This window comes from Apis mellifera, linkage group LG11 (assembly GCF_003254395.2).
Source record: "Apis mellifera strain DH4 linkage group LG11, Amel_HAv3.1, whole genome shotgun sequence".
Taxonomy (NCBI): Eukaryota; Metazoa; Arthropoda; class Insecta; order Hymenoptera; family Apidae; genus Apis; species Apis mellifera.
This window is the reverse complement of record NC_037648.1, coordinates 11,377,176-11,394,722: the sequence shown is the minus strand read 5'-3', so window position 1 is coordinate 11,394,722 and position 17,547 is coordinate 11,377,176. Positions and strand designations below refer to the sequence as shown.

At 45.5% G+C, this 17,547-nt stretch overlaps 1 protein-coding gene across 1 annotated transcript; it reads left to right on the top strand.

The window, feature by feature from the left end:
* The first annotated feature begins 7,300 nt into the window (after window positions 1–7,300).
* On the top strand, window positions 7,301–11,805 carry LOC102653993 (transcription factor Sox-21-B-like). The gene has a single exon (XM_016914839.2). It carries the CDS (start codon window positions 7,999–8,001, stop codon window positions 8,968–8,970), a length of 972 nt encoding a protein of 323 aa, XP_016770328.1. The 5' UTR covers window positions 7,301–7,998; the 3' UTR covers window positions 8,971–11,805.
* The last annotated feature ends 5,742 nt before the right edge of the window (window positions 11,806–17,547 follow it).

Here is a 17,547-nt window from a genome sequence, read left to right as displayed (position 1 = left end):
GGTGCAACACGAGAATTTACCCCCTTTTTCCCCAAACGATTCAATCTATCTTCACGAACAATTTAACCGCGAGCATTTGCACCCACACGCCGTTTCAAATTTCCCGACTTTTAACGAAAAGCCATTTATACACTTTTCCTTTTTCCCACGAAGAATTTTGACCACGGATCGCGCGACGAGGTTACGGGGCCGAAATACCTGTTCTAAACTGGCGCCAACTTCGCGTCGAAGAAAGAAGAAAGCGGAAGTGGCGAGTAAGAGAATTGAACGATCGTTCTCAAAGAAAGGATTCCTTTTTTGAAAAAGAGAAGAGGGGGAGGAAAAAAAATTTTCCCTTCACGGAAAAGGAATTTGTACGCGTCGAAGAATTCGTGAATTCATTCCTGAACCAAACTCTTTTTTTTTTCGGCGATTCTTAATCACCTCCTCACCCTTGAGAGAGAAATCCTCGAAAAGGGAGAAGTGTCTTCTCGAGCGAGGGAAAACGAGGAGAAAGAAGGCGACAAACGTGTCGTCGCAAAAGTGTCATCAATTCCACAGAAGGAGAAGAATTCGTGGAAAGGAGAGAGAGAGAGAAGGAGGGAATCGCGGGCAAAACCCATTACGCGAAATCAGGGTATTATCACGGTTGCAAGCGAGCGACACAAATCCGACACAAACCGCGTCTCTCGTTTTAACGCTTCGTCACCGTTATGACGAGTCATCCATCCCTCCCTCCCTCCCTCCCTTCACGAAGAAGAGAGACAAAGAGAGAGAGCGAAAGAGAGACGAAGAGAAGAAGGAGAAGAAAAATGGAGAGAAGTCTTATCCCCTTAGGAGGATTCTTTTTCTCGGGGTGGGCGGCAGCCGGCTGATCAGTCTCAATTCCCGCGAAACGTTTCGAGGAACCGGTGGAACACTCCGGTGGAAATAATTACATTAATGGCGTCGGGAGAAAGCCACCGTTGGATACATCGGTGGATGCCCACCCCTTCTCCCGCCGTTTGGCTCTTCTTCCTCCGAGGAAGCTTGTCCTCCCCTCGCCCCCCTGCGCCAGTTTCAATAGCGAAACACGGAACCGACCGGAATAATGCTCCACCCACGGGCTAAGGTACACGAAGCCCACCCCACCCCCTACCCTTTGCACCACCTCGCGCCTCCCTCGCGCAACCCACCTCCTCCTCATCCATCCATCCATCCATCCATCCGTATCCACGCACCCCCTCACTTTCTTCGCCGACAATGCATAATGCCATTCTGCCGCGGTAACGGTGACAATGGGCCCCGCACGTCCTGCTGGAAAGTAATTATCTTAATGTCGACGAGACCAGCGGCGACGACGAATGGTGAAACACTCTCGGAACGACGGCTGCCTTCCGTGCGAGGAATCTCTCTCTCTCTCTCTCTCTCTCTCTCTCTCTCTCTCTCTTGGCTTGGTTACTCCAACCTCGCTTTTGCCCTCCCACAACTACCGTTGTATCGCTCCCTTTTCCTTTTGCCCTCCATCCTTCCTTCCTTCCTTCCTTCCTACCTTCCTACCTTTCCAAGCTTGCCTGGTGTGCTTGGAAGGGGCTCGTTGTTTCACTCTTGGATGCGGATTGTGAGGGACAATATCGATGCCGTGAACCGTTCCCGCGATATCGTGACAAATCGCGTCGCAACACGCGGCGGGATTGTCTACTCGTTGATGAATAACGGGTTGGAGGCGGGCGGGACGACGCGTTACTCGGCTTCGGCTTCCTCGGCCCCGGTTAAGACGAACTTTCGTGCCCGTGAGGGGAGCAGGGTTGATCGTTGGCCACCGTTCTGGTCATTTTGGAGTTTAAGGGGTTTAATGCGAGGTAATTTATTCTTTCGTTTCGATTCGTGGATAATATTCTAATATATTTTTCTTCTTTTTTTTTTTTAATTATAGTAGACAAGCGAATTGTTGATTGAACTACACATCTTATTGGCAAAATTAATTTTTCAAGAGTGGAGAATCGATAGATCTTTCGATAATCGAATACACTTCGGAAAATTATTTTTTTATTTCGTTACACGATATACCAGTCGAATATGAATATTTTATTGATGATGATGTGTGAAAGAAGGTGGTATGAATCTAAGAATCGATCAAATCTCACCAATTTCTATATAACATAAAGTAATAATCACCGGAAGGAATTTTGATAAATCTACTCGAGATACTTAAAAACGGACCGATAAATCGATCGTATTAAAATCTATGAGGAGGGAGGGTACGCGACAGCGTATAGCCCCGTAATTCCATTGGTGTGCCTGCAGGCGAGAGATCCTTTGTAATCGACACGGGAGTGGGAATAGGAGCGAGAGAAAAGGGAACGGAAGAGAAGGAAGGAATAAAGAGGAGAAAAAAAAAAGGAGGGGGGATAGGGGGAGAAAGGAAGAAAAGTGCGTTTTACCGTGACCAGCCGGATCGTATTATTCCCTTCTCTCTTCGAATCTCAATTAGTCATTACGTCTCACGGGTTGGCACGGCCTCGATGCCCTCCTCGAAACTCCCCCGTCCGTCCGCGGCTGGTTTCTCCGCATTAATTGCGTCTACGTCGTGCCACCCCCTCCCTCGATCCGTCGCCACTCGGCCCCCTTCCGGTGACGAAGGGGGGTTGTTTCGACAAGGATTAGTGTCGACGCCACGAACCGCATAATTCGCCCCCGCCCCAACGTGGAAAATCAGATCTGCGGCCGCCGACTAACGCGGAGAAATCGCTCCCTCCCTCCCTCCCGCACACGTTGTTTACGCATAGTAAAATCTGGTGTCGCTTTGTAATGATTCCCTAGCGTCTAGCGTTATATGCGCGATAATTGATCGTTACGAGCCCGTTTGTGCGTGAAGCTTTGCTTCCAAGTAGCTACTACGAGAGCTGGATGGTGACTCCGATATTCGGTGTAAGCTGTTCCGATATTCGAAGCGTTTAGCTCAAAATCCTTCTGTTAATAACATTTATCGTTTACGTTTACGTATATTCGTCGCATACTCACTTTGAATTGTTTACACGAGGATATATTTTCACACACGTGTGAATACGTAAATTATTTACTATTCCGTTCAACGTAACTTAAGTTTCATAATTGAAACACCTCGTAACAAAATCTTTTATAAAATAAATCGGTGCGTAACTAATTTAATCCTACATCGTTAAAATGATAATCGAACAATTACAACACCGATTTTTATTTCCGAAATCATTAAAGAAACATATATATATAAATTTATCGTAAACGAATTTCAAGAAACAATATCGCAGGTCCGTTTTTTAAATTATAACCAATTATAACCATTTTCATTTCAATTGCTTTGAAACCTCATTCTACAAGAAGAGAGAGAGAAAAACCGTCTATCGTCGTCTTACATCAAGAACCACCCCGTAGAGTCGCACGTGTGCACGCGATGGGTTTCAGTTACTCGAACGCGTTCTCGGCTGGGTGCCCCAATCCCGATGCACGGTGCGCCCACTTCACCCTCGGCATCCAAGCCGCCCAACAACCCACCCCTTCCCCTCCCCCACCCACCCGCAAAACCGGAGAGGCAGTCGCTAATTACGCAACGCGTTCGAGCGTGTACGTCGAGGGGGGTGGGCGACCGTCACCGTGGGCCCTCGTGTATATGTATCCCTCGCCCACCCCCTCCCTCGTCTCAACCTTCCTTCCTTCCTTCCTTCCTTCCCTCCCCTCGTGCGCCACCCGTCTTGTTCCCTCTTATTAACAGCCGCCTTTCTGGTACTTTCGCTATATTGCCTATAATCGGCCAAAGTACGTTCCGCGATTACGTTTCTGCCCCACCTGATCCACCTTCCCTCTCTTCCTCCCTTTCTCCCCTTATCAGCGCCACCTTTCAACCGTGACGAGAGCCGTTGGATCGAGCAACGCGAGCTTGCGGCCCGTGTCGACTTAATTTGCGAGGATCAACGTTGAAACGTCGCGCGGATAATCCGGCGCATCCGAATTACACGCTCGGCGTCCTGTCTGCCTGAACACCTGCGGATTTAACACCGGAGGACGATTACTAATTAGTCGGGATTTTGCCACCCTTCGGTCAGAGAGAAACTCGGTGTCTCGATCCTTGGTGCGACGATTCGATGGATTATATTTCCGTTGATTATTCTTGGAACAGGTTTTTATCGAATACGATGACTCCTTTGTCTTCCGTGAATCGAAAAGGTGGGGGGGGGAAAGGTTTGCAGGTTCGAGCAAGTTTCGTTTCCGTCCGGGATAGTTTGCTCGATAGTTGGAAGCCGATGGACTAATTTCGCGTACGTATAACATCGACGGCCTCCTCGTTTCGTTAATTAATTTCTCACTCGTTCGAGTGATTGCGATTCGAAACTTGATCGATCGAGTTGTTGAATTGGACATCGGACAAATATCGGTCGAGGAGGAGGAGATGGATGGTTCAGAATAGAAGAATGTAAGAAATTGCAAGAGTGGCGAAGAATTTTTTCGGAAGAACTGAACTCGGAGAGGGAAGGGAAATGAAGAAGGATAAATATATCGCTCGCCGGGTATGCACTCGTGAAATCGTAATCTCTATTAAGACAAAAGCCTTCCATTGTTCGTACCCTCGCGCAATTCTCACGGCACTTCAATTCGGATCGACCTTGGAAATAACTCTCGACAGTGCAAAAAAACAGAGTACCGAAAAAACTCTGGATCTCGGACTCCATTCGATATTCGAGAAGAATTCCTTCCTCCCATTCGGAATTTAAAAAAAAAAAAAGGAATCGCTTTTTCCAACCGAAGACCGTAGTTGAAAGGAAGATAAGAGAGAGTGAGGGAGAAAAGGGGCTGGTTACGAAACGATTCAGTTCGCTAATGGCAATCGTTAAATCGAGGACAACGAGGTTTTTCACGAGGTTTTGCACACCTCGTGGAAGATATACATAACGCTTCCTCGGCAATGGGTCGAAGGTGGAGATGACGCGAAGCAAAATGGTGAAAAGGAGAGGAGATGACGCGGTCGGGGCGGAGGGAAGAGGGTTGGCCATACTTAAATTACCTAGGAAGCATCGGTGGCATTCATACGTGGGATAAGCATTGTCATCCCGGGGGATTGTCTCATAGACACCTCTCGCTGGCACATGCTTTATGTCGTGGAGGGTGGCGGAGAATCGGCGGCGAGAGAGAGAGAGAAGAGAGGGATAGCAGTCGAATCTTTATTAGGCAGATAACCGAGATGCGAGAGCTGCGTTATATAGATGCCCATCCACGCTGAACTGCCTCGTTTTATTCACTTCAATGCTTAATGGAATTGAGTTCTTGTAAGCGCTCTCGCCACCCCCTTCAGTCACCTCGCTCGCCCAGTCACCTCCCTCCCCCTCGAGGGAGGACGGACGGAGGGAATCGAAGGGACAGGCGGAGGCGGAGGACATGAGATAATTGGTATTTTGTCTCGCCAAATCCTTTGTACCCCGAGTTTTAATTGACTTCGAGATTTTTCAATACCAATTTGCACCCAACTGCAATACGGAAAGGGGGGGGCCTTGTGTCGGTGGCGTCGATGACTTGTGTGCGTCCACCGTGCCCGTATATTTCCTCCAGGATCTAGGAATGGCGACCATCGCGAATTCTTTTTTCCCTCCTCCTCCTCCCATCCGGAGGGGGGAAGGGTCCGGCTCCCTCCTTTTTCTCCCTCCTCCTCTCTTTTTCTCTTCCCGTTTTATTTTTCGCGCTTTAATCGCTTCCTCCCTCTGTTTACCGTTCTCTTATTGGCGCCACGTCATCTCCTCCTCCTCCTCCTCCTCCACCGCTGCCGGGTTCCGCCGCTTCGGCGAGCGCCATCGACGATTTTTTTAAACAGCAACGGATTTTGATAGCAGTTTTTTATCCCCGCAGATTCTCGCTATTATTACGAGCAGGACAATAGGGGCGCAGCGATACACGATCTACGGCCGCGCACGAGTAAAATTCAGTGTACGAAACTCTTTAAAAATAATATTTCCTGAAATATTTCCGCAGAACCTTTCTTTGTAACGATAAATACATATATATATATATAAATATACATATATACGTTAAACGGGAGGGAAAAAATTAGCCCCGTTTGTTACGATCCCAGGATGGTATAATAAAGATCGTTAAGTTTGGAAGGAAAACGGAATTGCCGAGCATGGTCGACCGCTTCGTAGCAAAATGCGAGGAGGAAGCTTAATCGATTATTCGAAAATCGAAGTAAAGAGACACCGCGGCGTACGCGCCTCCTCGGGCACAAAAGCACAAACGACTAATGCAGTTCACCACGATGGAGAGAGAGAGAGAGAGGGAGAGGGAGAGAGGGAGGGAGGAGGAGGAGAGGGAGGGGGAGTCAGGAGCTTTTATTCGTTCGCATTGCTGAATGTCCTTTGGGAGCAGAGAGGGCGCGGTGAGTCGAGATTGGGAAAGGGGCACCGCTCGCTCCTTTCGCCGCTGTTGCTTTCCATTCTAATCCAAGTGCCTGTCGTCGAGAGATTTTTTTGCATTGTTCCTCAGATTTCCCACAGGAAAGGAACAGGCAGATTTCAACCCCATCGTTGTTTTTAAGGGGGCCGGGAGAAGGACGGCAACACGCGAATTCTGATTAATTACTCGACAAAACGACCCTTCTCCTCCTCCTCCTCCTCCTCCTCCCCTTGGATTAGTCGGCTGGCAAAGAAACTGGTGTTGATCATTCAATTTCCCGTAATTGTATCGGATCATTGAACTCGATTGAACTCATAACGATTATTAAATTATCCAAGCTTCGTAATTTTTATTAATAATTCTGCCCCAGTCCCAAGAAAGAAAGAAAGAAGAAACTCTCAAACTTGGAATAAAATCAAAGAAACGATAAATTTTTGAATCTTTCGCAAAAAAATCACGCGCAATTTGAGCTCGATTCTTCTCTCGGGATAAAAACGATTCTTCTTCGAATGGATCCAAGATCCTCGAGCTCGTTGACCAAGAATCCTCCTCCTCCTCCTCGTCGTCGTCGTCGTCGTAGACTGGTGGGGGAGGGGGTGCAAGCATAACCAATTATCGCGCGATATCGCGCCGCCGTTGGCGTGCAAAAGCAGCACGAACAGCGAACAGAGGTAGTCAATAACGGGGCGGCCTATACGCTATTTGTACTTCATCGTATCGAGGTAATCGATAATAATAATTGCAGCTCGCGGTCTCCGAGGCAGCGGCACCATCGGCAGCCCTCCTCGCCAGTTGAGCCACGGCGCGGTCGTATTATAGAGGGGTTGCTCGGTGTTGGCCCGCTCGTCGTGTGTCGGTGTATGTTCGCCTATAGTGGGACGGGGGAGGGGGGGGGAGGGGAGGGGAGAAAGGGTAGAAAAGGTAAGCACGCACCGAGGCGACCTCGACGAATGGCGTGAAGAGGGTCGGTTCGTGGGCGCGGCGTACGACGCTCTGCGTCGGTTCCGCCCTCGAAATCCAGGCGAACGGAGACAGTTGCGAGGGTAAAAAGAGAGGGGAAGAGAGAGAGACGAAGAATGGATCCCTCCAGCAGGTCGCGGACCGGTCCTACGGGCAGTCCACGCTCAGTCAACACCGGTACTCCATTCGAGTACGTTCGACTGTTTGCGACGCTCACTTGCACCCAAACGAAGGAATCCTTGGTCTCTTGTGTGTATTTTCCCTTCTCTCTCTCTTTCTCTCTCTCTTCCTCCCTCTTTCTCTCTCACTCTCTCTTCGATTCTCTCTCTCTCTCTCTCTCTTTCTCTCTCGCCCATATATATATATATATATATACGCCTCTGCCGTATGTCGTAATCTCGTAATTACCGTGACGCAATTTCCAAGGAATGGATTATAACAATACAACAAGGGGAATGTAAGAATTTATCGGATATTGAATGAACGTGAGGAGGAGAACTGTCAGCGAGCGCGATACCCGCTCGCTAGTGAGTGAAGTTCGACGGAAAGATCGAATATTTTGTGCAAAGTCGCGTAAAACGACGCGTCGAAAGTCGTATATAATAATAAATAAAATAAGGAGCAAACGTTGATCAAAAAGAAGAAAGTGAAGAAGTTGCAAACATGTTAAACTCTCATCAACAACATCCCGGCTATGGATTCCTCTCCGGTATGGATCTGCACACGGTCCACCACGTGGGCCAGGACATGAACGTGGCCAATCAACCGATAGCGGCGTCGCAGGAGCAGCACATCAAGCGGCCTATGAACGCGTTCATGGTGTGGTCGAGGATACAGAGGAAGAAGATCGCCCTGGAGAATCCCAAGATGCACAATTCCGAGATATCGAAGCGGTTGGGAGCCGAGTGGAAACTCTTATCCGACACGGAGAAGAGACCGTTCATCGACGAGGCGAAACGTCTCCGCGCCATGCACATGAAGGAGCACCCCGACTACAAGTACCGTCCACGAAGGAAGCCGAAGGTGCCCGTCTCCGTGGTTCCAGGATCGAAGACCACCTCCATGAGCCCGGGCGGCTTCCCCAGTTTCCCCCTGCCGCCATATTTCGCCGCACCTGCCGCCCCGGTGTCTCATCATCATCATCACCCTCACCCCCTCGATTATCCACCTCTGCCGTCGTACTTTGGCTCCGCCTTCGACGCCGTCCACCTGAGCAAGCTGGTGGCCGGTGGCGGTGGAACAGGGTCCACGTCGAGCAGCGCGGCCGCCGCGGCCGCCGCCGCGGCAGCGGACGCGGCCAACAACAACGCCGCTTCCGCCGCTGCCGTGGTCAACAGCTTCTACTCGGGCTTCTACTCGACGCCTACCACGCCTGGCAAAGCGTACCCGTCAACGGCCTCCCATCTCGGCCCGCTCTTCCCCCCTGGTGGACACCACACCATGGCCGCCAACGCGCCTCATCCACCCCTCATGTTCTCGTCGTCGACGACCGGGTCGGGAAGCGGAGTGACGACCACCAGCAGCCCGGCAAGCAGCCCGAGATCCACTCCATCGTCCCAACAAGTATCCACGGCAACGTCATCGACCACGCTGGATCTCGAGCAACTACGCCGGCCAGTCTCCGTAATATTCTAGATCATCGATCCGCCTTGCTGTAGATTCCAAAGAACCTTGATCGTGAATGATCCAATGATTTCGTGCTCGTGAAACGAAAATTGCAACATGATCCGTGGTGAACGAATAGGGAACGGGTAGAAGGAGGGGGGGCAAAGAAGGAGAATTCAGACTTGACTCGAATATATATATATATATATATATATATATATATATATATATATATAAGAGATCGAGCATTTCAACGAGCAGATTTAGTTTTTAATATAATATATCGATATTTTAAATATCGTAAACGTGTAGTATCTTGTCGAAGTATGCTCTTCTCGTCGGCAAAATCGTGGACGTTGGTATCGTGCTGCTAGTGCGTTCGAGAAACAACCATCATCGCCGTATGGCGTGCATCGGCGTGCGGGTCGATCTGACGAACGAGGGAAAATCTTGTGGGAATTTTTTTTTTTTCTTTCTTTTCTTCCACTTCGACGAAATTAGCTATGCCTAAGTGGAGAGGGGGGGGACATGGTGATTTTCAAGGCCGATTCATCGATCGATCGAGGTTGTCGCGAAAGGCTTGCCGGCAACCACGCGGATAATTGAATTAGCATATTAATGCCCCGGGACAAAAGAGCCATTTAGAGCCTGGTTTCGTTTTTGTTTTATTATATTCATTGTGCGCTACGATGTTCCGTGAATAGAGATCCCTCCTCCCTCATGGTGATAATCTGTATTGTTTCCAAATAATGTTTTCTAATTACGAATGTGCCTTTTGTATGATTTCTCTCGAAAAAAACAAGGACACGAGCGATGAAAATTCCGTTCATTTTCGTTCATGTACGAAATTTATCCTTATCTCAAGCTCAAAAAAAAAGAAAGAAAAGCTAGGAGCTTTTGAATTAAAATTAAATTTCTTAAGTTTCGTGATACCATGAGTTTAAGAACGCGTTTCTGGATCATAGAATTGATTTCTTCGTGCGATAAGGATAAAATCGAAACACTTTTACGTTAATGTGTTCGAGGATCTGTTTCATTTTTATCTGGAATACCTTACGAGCTAACTCTATCACGACTTCGAACAACTCGGTTCGCTCTGAACGAAATATCCCTAATAGACTTTGTCCGATGCTTTGCACTCCGATGCAGACCTCGTTGCCTTTCTCGAGCATCGTTATCGTTCGTAATGTATCATTTTTACGAATGTAAATAGTTTGTAACGATAGACGATTCGCGCACAGTAAGGAACGAGCCGAACTTTAATTCTGTAGCTTCTAGAAACTAGTTTTTTCTCATGGCTTATATCATATTTCAACGTTATTTGTAAAGTGAGTTTCCTCGACCGTTCTCGACTCGATCACTCGAAAATTTAAGAAATTCTTTAATGAATAAATGTGTTTTGAAGAAGAATACGTTTCGTTGATCAACGAAATTCGCAAAGGATGTTATGTTGTGCGTTTCGTCCAGGGCATAGAACGAGATTTAATTTAGAAAAAAAAGATTAAATCGAATTTACGTTTTTTGTATAAAGAGAATGTACGAATGACGAAGAAGACGAACAGAAAATGGTTCGAGAAATTGATTTATTAATTGAAGACGTAGCATGCGTTAACAATGAACGATCAAACCTCGACGATTTATATTATTTAATTGCATATAATTTATTGTATAATTGAATTGTATATTTATATTTAAAAAAAAAGTGATGAAAAATTTTTTTAAAATATACATATGGTTAAAAAAATATTTCTTGAATTGTTTTATGTTCGTTGTTTGTTATTGTCATTTTATTAAGCTTCTCTCGAAAGCTTCTTTTTTTTTTTTTTTGCATTTTTGTATAAATCGGATCAATTGTTAACTGTGATTTTGTTAGGCCCCATAATAATCGCATTTCATCAAATTTCTTCGCGCTTTCAACGTTAACATTACACGTTTTTGTGTATTTTCTTTCCGTTTAAAAAAAAAAGGAAAAAGAAAAAAAAGAAAAATTACAAATATCACAAATAAAATCGCAAAAAAAAATTATATCTTTTATGTTATAATTTTTTTTTTTAATCTTTTATATTTATTACGCCCTTGAAAAAGGCATTCGATATTGTTGCATCGTGAATAGAATCGTTTGTATCGTGTCTGATATATATTTATTTGTATTGCTGCTTTTATTTAATTTTTATACCGCGTCATTATTGCCTTCCCTCTTTCTCTCTCTGATTTTTTATTTTCATTTCCATTTCCATTTCTATTCTTTTTTTTTTTTTTAAATTACCTTGCAATCTAATTTACACGCAGCATGTAAATGAAGCATGTACTATATAAAGTATATTATTATTATTATTATGTATAAATGTTATTCAAATATAATTATTATAAAAGGAAACCAAAAAAAAAAAAGATGAAAGAAAAGATAAGATTGTCAACGTGGTCATGATAAAAATAAGTTATACATATACATTGTACACATATGTATGCGAGCATGAATGTGTTTAAGCCAGATACAATTAGTATTCCATTATGAATGAATTGTTATTACTTGTTTGTATCACGATCGTGTGTAACGCGTCCATTCGACGCGAACGATGTTTGTTGAACGATCGATCGAAATTTCACGTGAGCGGATTTCATTCTAAAAAGGAAAAAAATGAGAGAGAGGGAGAGAGAGAGAGAGCGCACGAGCGAGCGAGCGAGTGAGCGAGAGGGAGAGAAATTAATCGTGATCTAACGAACAGAGAAAATTTATCACAGAAAGCGACCGATGGGTTGTCGAAATAATAATAAAAAAAAAAAAAAACAACGTATCTTGTCATATATGTGCAAATATTTATTATTATCAACGAATCAAAGTAATAAATGACTCTATCAATTTCACTAATCAACCTCTTCCCATCTTGGCTCCGAATCCAGCAACTGTAATTAATATAATTACCTAATAATATCATCAACATGCCTGATCGAACTAAAGGAATATTTTCGAATTAAAATGAGAATCGTCCAAGATATAACATATCCAACCCCGAATACTGTTGTAAATAATAATTATGGAGCGACTTTCCCTTAAAAATTTCGACCGTCGTGAGTTACCATAGAATGTATCACGAAATAAAGATGGATGACATTCGATCGAGTGGGGAGGGGCGCGGGGAGGTGTCCCCCATTTAGAGATCCGCGCAGATCGATCAGAGTGTCAGGTATCGAATGAATCCAAAGCGATCCGGGAATCGAGATCCTTTCCGACAAGGAGCGGAAGGTTTCGCACGGCAGCGGAACGCGCCAGCTGCATGACAATGGGTCCAAAAGAGGCGGCCCAGGGAGGACGAAATTCGTAACCTCGAATTTCCTTGCGACATAGGAGAAGCGGCGATTCAAAGCCACGGGCCAGCTTAAGGGAAAAGAGAATGGAAAATATAAAAGCGAGAAGAAAGCCGGGAGACGTCAGGTTCTCGTCAAAGGGCCACCATCACCACGACCACCACCACTCCTCTCGTCGTCATACAACACCCTTCGCTGCACCACCTATACAATTATAAAATATAAAAATTTTTTTCCTCCTCTCTCTCTCTTTCTCTCTATGCTCGTTCGGTCGGTGCATTGAAAAAGTCTCTCGGCCCCGAATCGGTCGAAGGTGACCACCCTTTGCTTTCATGGGACACAGAGGTGGGAGAGGGATGGAGAGTCGATCTCCTCGTTCAACGTCACCCCAATGGGCATTGCGTTTCGCTATAACTACCCTCTGTTTAGACGCCAATTGTATTTGGCGCGGGGACCTTTTCACTCTTTTCACCCTGAAGAAACCCCACTGGCTCTGTTGGCCCGTTTCCTCGGTAGGGTGCGCACTTTCCTCTCTCTTTTCTCTTTCCGCTTCTCACCGGGTAGGCCCTCGTGTGTACATTATACGCACTCTTATGCGTTCTCGCGTACCGATAACGGAGCGCCAAACTTCTTCCCCCCTTCTTGACCGCCCTTTTTACCCGCCTCGTTCGATTCCGACGACCCTGTCCACTTTCGCGAAAAATTCGACAACATCTTTCGACGTGAGAGTTCCGATTTTGATCTATTTATTTCGTCATTATTAATTTTGAAAAATTAGAGCTCGAGTTATTCGAGAAAGAAGAGGATTTTTATTAATATTTTCCAAACTGTATACCGGATAAAAATATATATATATATATATACTCGAAACAAGCCGTGGAAGTGACAGTTGCGCCGCAACTTCAACCCTTACGTGCCAACAACATCCGTTGCCGAAAAGTCAAAAGAAGAAACTGACATAGGCCGAGGCTCGACTAGCGGGAAACAATCCATTGGGATTGAGAATCGAGAGACTGGGGTGAAAAGAGGTCGGGAAGAAAGGCATTATCGGGTCGAAAGTGAGGCCGGTCAGGGCCCCCTTTAACGAGATCATTCATCGGCGGATGACTGGGTACGCAAAAGTGTTTCAACGTACAAGCACTCGATCCCCGATTTCCCATTGTTCTCCTCGAACGGGTTGAAACAATGTCCACTCGGACACGAGAACCTTCTCCTCGAGGATGATATAATGCCGTTAACTGTTTTCGCGATCGCTGGGACCCTGCCACTCGACGCTGGTCGCTATCGTAAATGAAAAAGTGGCATCCTCGACCGCGGGAGACGGAGAAAGGGATCTCCTTGATCCCGTAGAGGGTGGTGCGTACGTTTTCTCGATTCGTTTCCTCTTGACTCGGTCTCATATTATTGAAGCGTTAGCTCTTTGTATCTTGTACACCATTGTCGACAGCGTTCCTGGACATTTGGTCCACGAAATGCAGTTCGTGAAATCGTGATACACGCGCGACATATGCCGCGAGAGTTACGACCGCGAGAGGAACAATTTTCAATAGAGAGCAGCCCCGTCAGAGATCGTTACGAGTGGAAACTGGCTTCCACGGCGGGATGATTAGTTAATTAAATGTCGGGCGAAACGATCCCGGTGCTCGAATCCGTTTCGCGTTCGTACAAAGGTGTACCAAGGACGTTTGCAGGGAAAACCAGAAGCCTCTCCGGTGCGGTTGATTGAAAAAGACGATGTCACGTGCTCGCTCCTTACGCCACCCCTTTTTCACCGCTAATGGATGTATTTCACTTTTTAATCGTTGCACGATGGAATATTGTGCAACGATTCGGTTACCGCTGGAGAATTTGCAATGCTTGAATTGAAAGGTTTCTTCAGGGAATGTTTTTTATAATTTTAGAAATCTTATAACTTCGATTTTTAAATTTTCCGATGACTTTTGAAAATACTTTTTATCTTTTGTCATATTCTAATACTTCATGCAAATCCATAGAGGAGAAAAGAATTGAAGAATATTCTTCTAGATTCTTCATTAGATTCTACTTTATGTCAAAAAATATTAATTTTTCAAATATTAATGTAAAGAAGAAAGAAATACATAAAAGATCGAATATTTACTTGTCAAACTAAAGTGATAGATATTGGAGAAATTTAATCACAGGTGTGAAAAATTCGCGTATAACTTAAATAAAAAAATAATGTATAAAAATTCCTTCTCCCCGTAGAGTTGGAACGATATAATTGATACTGGCCAAAAATATTAAGGGGATAAAAAGCGTTCCGAGCGAAAAGTTTAGCCAAGAAGGGGTTAAGGGGACGTGTCGCATCGGGGATCGTCTCTCGGCCGGGCAAAACTTTCGAAACCCCTTCTCCCATTCAAAACGAAACTCCACGAACGGGAACTTCCGAACTAAATAATTAAGAAAACCACTTAGGTGGCCCTCTGTGGCGACACCCATAAAGGGTTCGACATTTATCAAGCGGCAGGCCGCTTTGCCGATCGACTCGCCGATTGTCCCGAGGCGCGTTCGAATAGAGTCGTCGAAAACGCGCGGAAAGTCGGGGGGCTTTCGACGAGTTTTCGGCCTTGTTTCCGTGAAAAACAAGCCTTTCCCATTTCGAACAATAAGGCAGCACCGCCTTATTCCCGCGTGAATTTCTCAACTTCTTCCGCGCCGACTGTTCTCCAACAATTATTTTGCGAGCCCTAGTGTCGCTTGAAAACGACAATCGAATTTATTCCGTGGCAAGAAGTTTTCCCCACGATGAAAAGGAGTAGGGGAGAGGAGGGGAGGGCAAACGTGGAACAACGTCGAGGTATATTTTTTCCTCCCCCTCTTGAAAAGTCCACATCCGCGAGAATCGCGCGAAACACAATCCGATGAATCGCTCGAATAAATTGCGAGTAAATTGCATTCAACTTGTGTGTCAATGCAAGACGTCGTGGTAACCTTTCCAACCTTTGGTCATGGATCCGCGAGAGGAAACAACGGTTTCGAAATTCACCGGCCACGTTTCCACCCCAGTTTTTATCGTGCATACAAAATAACCGGGGACAAACGATTAAAAGATTTTTCATGCTTCTACAAATTGTGCAAGAAAAATAGTATTGTAACGTTCCGATATTTTCACGCTCACGTTCGTAAAACCGACATTGCATCGTCAATAAAATCACGGGAACAACGAAAACTTCTTTGCATAACGAGAAGAAGAAAACGAAAGAAGAGAAGGAAAAAAACAATTATTATTTAAATATATATATAAATTCGAACGGCAGCCTACGCTATTGACTCATCGTTTCGAATAAAGAAAATCGGCGCACAATTAAAAAAATAAAAAGAAAATATTGCTGTTACGCGAGCGGTAACACAATGGGTGGCATGGCATTTATAATAAACGTGGCTCGCGCAGTGAGCGGCTTCGTAAAGATTTCGCGAGCGTTTACACGCCGCGAAACGATGCTTTTTCCTTCCTCACTAATTTCTTCCCGGCGCAGGGGGAACCAGCCGGTTTATTCGTCCCTCGCCCGGCAATCCGTTTTTCCCTTCCGCACGAGGGCCCTCGTGCGACCATTTACGGGATATCTGCCGCGTATCAAGGAGGACCCTTTTCATCCGGGGATGTCGCAGCGAGGTCTGCATTGCACGAAAGTCGGGCGATGCAATGGCCACGTCAAGTGCGTCGGGATGAATGCGAAACCCGTTCCAAACCCGCCGTTTCTATCCGACAATCAAACGCAGCATGATAATTTTCACCGGTGCCGCTCGCGATCCATACGCGACCGTTGATCGGAGCGAGACGGACGCACGAGACCGTTCAAGGGAGGAAGACGAAGACGCTACGGGGGAGGAAGGAGAAGTGAATGAGGGTCGCGCGATGCGGAGCGAAGAGAAAGGGAAAGAGAAAGGGATGGAGGAAAGACACATTCTCCGTGGACACTCGCGGTTCTCGACTCTTCTTTCGGGAAACGCATCATCCCTTGACCCTCGACCGCGGGGGCAGAGAAAGGAGCTCGTGAATGTAAACCTTTTAATGGCCTCTGCGCCGGGACCCTTTTGAGAATTCCGCTTGCTTTTTTTTTTCTTTCTTTTTTCAGATGAATAATCGCGACAGAAACCGCCTATACGCACATCCGCGCGTGTGTCGTGTGGAAGATCAACGATGAGATTATCGTTGGAGAGAAGATGAACCGTATCGTTTTAGAATTTGAGAATCTATTTTATGTTAAGAGAAGAAACGTATTTCTTTCTTTCTTTTAAAATTGATATATAGAGAAAGAAGTACGTGAGAAATAATTTTCCATTTATTATCCAATTTTTTTAAAAATATAAGAAAATTAACGAGGATGGTGTTACCTAGGTTGTATAATGTAAAACCGATAATGCAATTAATAATATAGTATTACAGAAAACGAGCGTTTAGTTGGTGAAAACGACCAGTATCGACGAACAGCACTGTGCCGGGATCGCCCTTTAACCGTATAAAGCTTTGAAAAAACATTCGAGGGTTCGCGCATAAATGTTTCTTTCAGCATTATCGGTGCTCGGTGAAGAAAGGGGAGAGCCGAGGTGAGCTTGGTTTCTCGGCACTTGAAAAATATCGTCGCGAGTCAAGATTCTGCCCGGGCTTTGGCATAATATGACCGAGGTTTTCGAGTGGTCCGTGGGTTCTTGCCTTCTTTCTCGCTCTTTTTTTCACCCTCCCCTATCCCTTCCACCCCTCGCTCGCCCTCGGCCTCTTTTTCTAATTCCTTCCTTTTTTTCGAACGCCATTATACCTCCGTTCTTACATTTTCGCGATGTCGAGTGCGTACAGGCATTGACCTTTGCCCCCCACAAATGAAAACGCGAGGGGGTCCTTTTTCTCCTTTCGAGTGGGTCATACTCTATGGAGAGGTACCGTGTTCCATCGTTGTGATACCACGCTTTTGTCAGTATTACATCGAACTTTTTATTTTTCGAACGCTAAAGAGAGGTTGGAGAGAATCGTAGAGAGTATGCTTTTCAACTGGTTTCGCGGCGATTTGCTATTTTATGTATCGTGATCTTTGGATATACACCCCCATTCTGCGCGTGTTTGTCAAGACTACGATAATGATGTATCGCGAAATGTTTTCGATTCGATTTTTTATTCGACTTTCAATGATAATCGATAGTCGTTATTGTATTTAATTGCATTCGGTTTAATTAGAATAATGATTCGTGTAAATATGTATATGAAATTATTTACATAGTTCAACAACGATTATTTTAATCGTGCAATGTTTGTTAAAAATAATTAAAAAATAAGCGACTTACATT